Genomic DNA, 2,424 nt, shown 5'->3' on the forward strand with positions numbered 1-2,424 from the left:
AAAGAAAAGAAAGAAAGAAAAGAAAGAGAGAGAGAGAGAAAGAGAGAAAGAAAAGAGAGAGAAGAAAGCAAAGGAAAGGAAAGGAAAGGAAAGGGAGGGGAGGGAAGGTAAAAGAAAGACAGGAAGGAAGGAAGGAGGGAGGGAGGGAGGAAGGAAGGAAGCAGGGAGGGAAGGAGGGAGGAAAGGAAGGAAATGTTTGAGTAATGATCCTGTATCCTCCTCTCTGGATTTTTTCTATGACATTCCCCGACCACATCTTTCCCTCTTCCCCACCCTCCATTGCCTGATGAGATTTTTTTAGGAGCTGGGGTGCTGGTTGCCATTGGTTCCTTATGGTGTGCCTGCATTGCTCGAATCCACCCCATTCTCAGGCTCCTGAAGCCCCTGAGTATGGTGACATCACAGGGACTACCTGTCTCTAGTCACCAGCACCTCTTATCTCTTATCCCAAGCTGTGGCTCACCTTGCTGTCTTGGTGCCACCTCCCAGAACACAGGGGTGGCATACTGGAGCTCCTGGGAATGTTCGGCCTCTGGGCAAAAGATAAGGAATAGGAGTTATTGGGCCAATTATCTGAATTTCTAAGCACATGAGGGCAGTGGGAGAGACTCTGCAGAACATGCTCACCATCTTGGGCTGTGGAAACACATGGTCTGGATCCCACTTCTGGGACAGATCCCTCCTCTGTAAAATGAGAATGACATAAATTGGGGGTTGGTAGTGTTTGTGTTAGAAAAGGTGGGTAAATTACTCAGCACTGCATCTGGAATGTGGTTGTGTTGGCTGGGATTGTTCTATTGTCAGCTGATGATAGGGTTTGGCTGTGTCCTCACCCAAATCACATCTTGAATTGTAGTCCCCACAAACCCCACGTGTCATGGGAGGGACCAGGTGGAGATAATTAAATCATGGGGGTGGTTTCTGTCACACTGTTCTAGTGATAGTGAGTTAGTTCTCACAAGATCTGATGGTTTTATAAGGTTTTTCCCCCTTCCCTTGGCTCTCATTCTTCTCTCTCCTGCTGCCTTGTGAAGAAGGATGTGTTTGCTTCCCCTTCCACCATGATTGTAAGTTTCCTGAGGCCTCCCAAGCCCTGCGGAACTGTGAGTCAATTAAAACTCTTTCCTTTATAAATTACCCCATCTCAGGTATGTCCTTATAATAGCAAGAGAATGGACTAATACATCAGCCAAGCCGCTGGGTCTTGTTTACTGCAAAGCAATGTGCAGTGCCTGCTTTGAGAGGTGACCATGAAAGACTGTGAAACACAGTGCAGATCATTCTGAACAGATGTGAAAAATCTTCAAGATATGTTGTTACATGAAAAAAAAAAAAATCAAGGTGTAGAAAGTCATACCTACAATATGCTACAATCACTACCATTTCTTTATTATACACATAGAATATCTGTGGAAGGATTAAAAAAAAAAAAAACAGTTTTTACCCCTAGAAAGTAGGGACTGGGCATCAATAGACATTGAACTCTATCCCTTTTGCTCCACCCCCCACTCCCGTATGTCTGCCAACCTTAACAAAATCAAAAGACAAAAACCTGAAACCACCCAAAACACCTAATAAAGTTCTCTTACTTGCTTGTTTTTCATGGATATTTGCATAGATTCCAACTTCCACAGCTGTGTCTCCACAGTCCCTGGGCACATTATTTCTCATAGCTTTTCCTACATAAATCAGTACAGAATCATTAAATTAAACCAATTCAGCCACATTTCTCTCATCTCCTCAGCCAAGAAGCAGAACTCCCCAAAGTTCTGAAACAAGGAGTGACTTGTTCCAATGGCCCAAACTGTTGTCTAACAAAGGAATACTATAGACTCAGCAGGGAGTCTAGACACGGCTTCACCAAGCCAGGGGCTGTTCTGATTTATTTTCCTGGCTTTCAGAGGAACAGGCTTTACCTATCAGATTATGCCTGAACTAGCCAGACTTATTTTCTTTCCTTCGCTGAAGAGAATATTCTGTGGAAGCTTTGTAATATCTTCAAGAGAGTGTAAATGGCCTACTGCTTTTTTTTTTTTTTTAAGACAGAGTCTCGATCTGTGGCCCAGGCTGGAGTGCCATGGTGCAATCTCCACTCACCGCAACCTCCGCCTCCTGGTTTCAAGCAATTCTTCTGCCTCAGCCTCCCAAGTAGCTGGGATTACAGGCATGTGCCACCATGCCCAGCTAATTTTTTGTATTTTTAGTAGAGGTGGGGCTTCACCGTGTTGGCCAGGCTGGTCTCAAACTCCTGACTTCAGGTGATCAAAATGCTGGGATTATAGGCATGAGCCACTGTGCCCGGCCAGCCTCGCTGAATTCTATTGTTAGCTCCAGCCAGTAATAAAAAATATTAATGCCACTTTTGCAATAACCTGGACTTTTTATAGGAAGGAGAAACATGTTTTTAAGACATATGAGATGTGG

The 2,424-nt window shown here is 44.3% G+C and overlaps 1 protein-coding gene across 9 annotated transcripts in view; it reads right to left on the bottom strand.

Annotated features, from left to right (window-relative positions):
* MILR1 (mast cell immunoglobulin like receptor 1) overlaps positions 1-2,424 on the bottom strand; it is a 31,390-nt gene that overhangs the window by 11,639 nt on the left and 17,327 nt on the right. For all 9 annotated transcript variants that reach the window (XM_017882844.1, XM_017882843.1, XM_017882840.1 and 6 more), the window contains 3 exons: positions 1,590-1,679; positions 628-684; positions 464-532 (listed from right to left, as the gene is read on the bottom strand). In XM_017882844.1, the coding sequence (XP_017738333.1) occupies positions 464-532; positions 628-684; positions 1,590-1,679 (216 nt within the window). The remainder of the gene's footprint in view (positions 1-463; positions 533-627; positions 685-1,589; positions 1,680-2,424) is intronic.

This window comes from Rhinopithecus bieti, unplaced genomic scaffold (assembly GCF_001698545.2).
Source record: "Rhinopithecus bieti isolate Rb0 unplaced genomic scaffold, ASM169854v2 scaffold_12928, whole genome shotgun sequence".
NCBI lineage: Eukaryota > Metazoa > Chordata > Mammalia > Primates > Cercopithecidae > Rhinopithecus > Rhinopithecus bieti.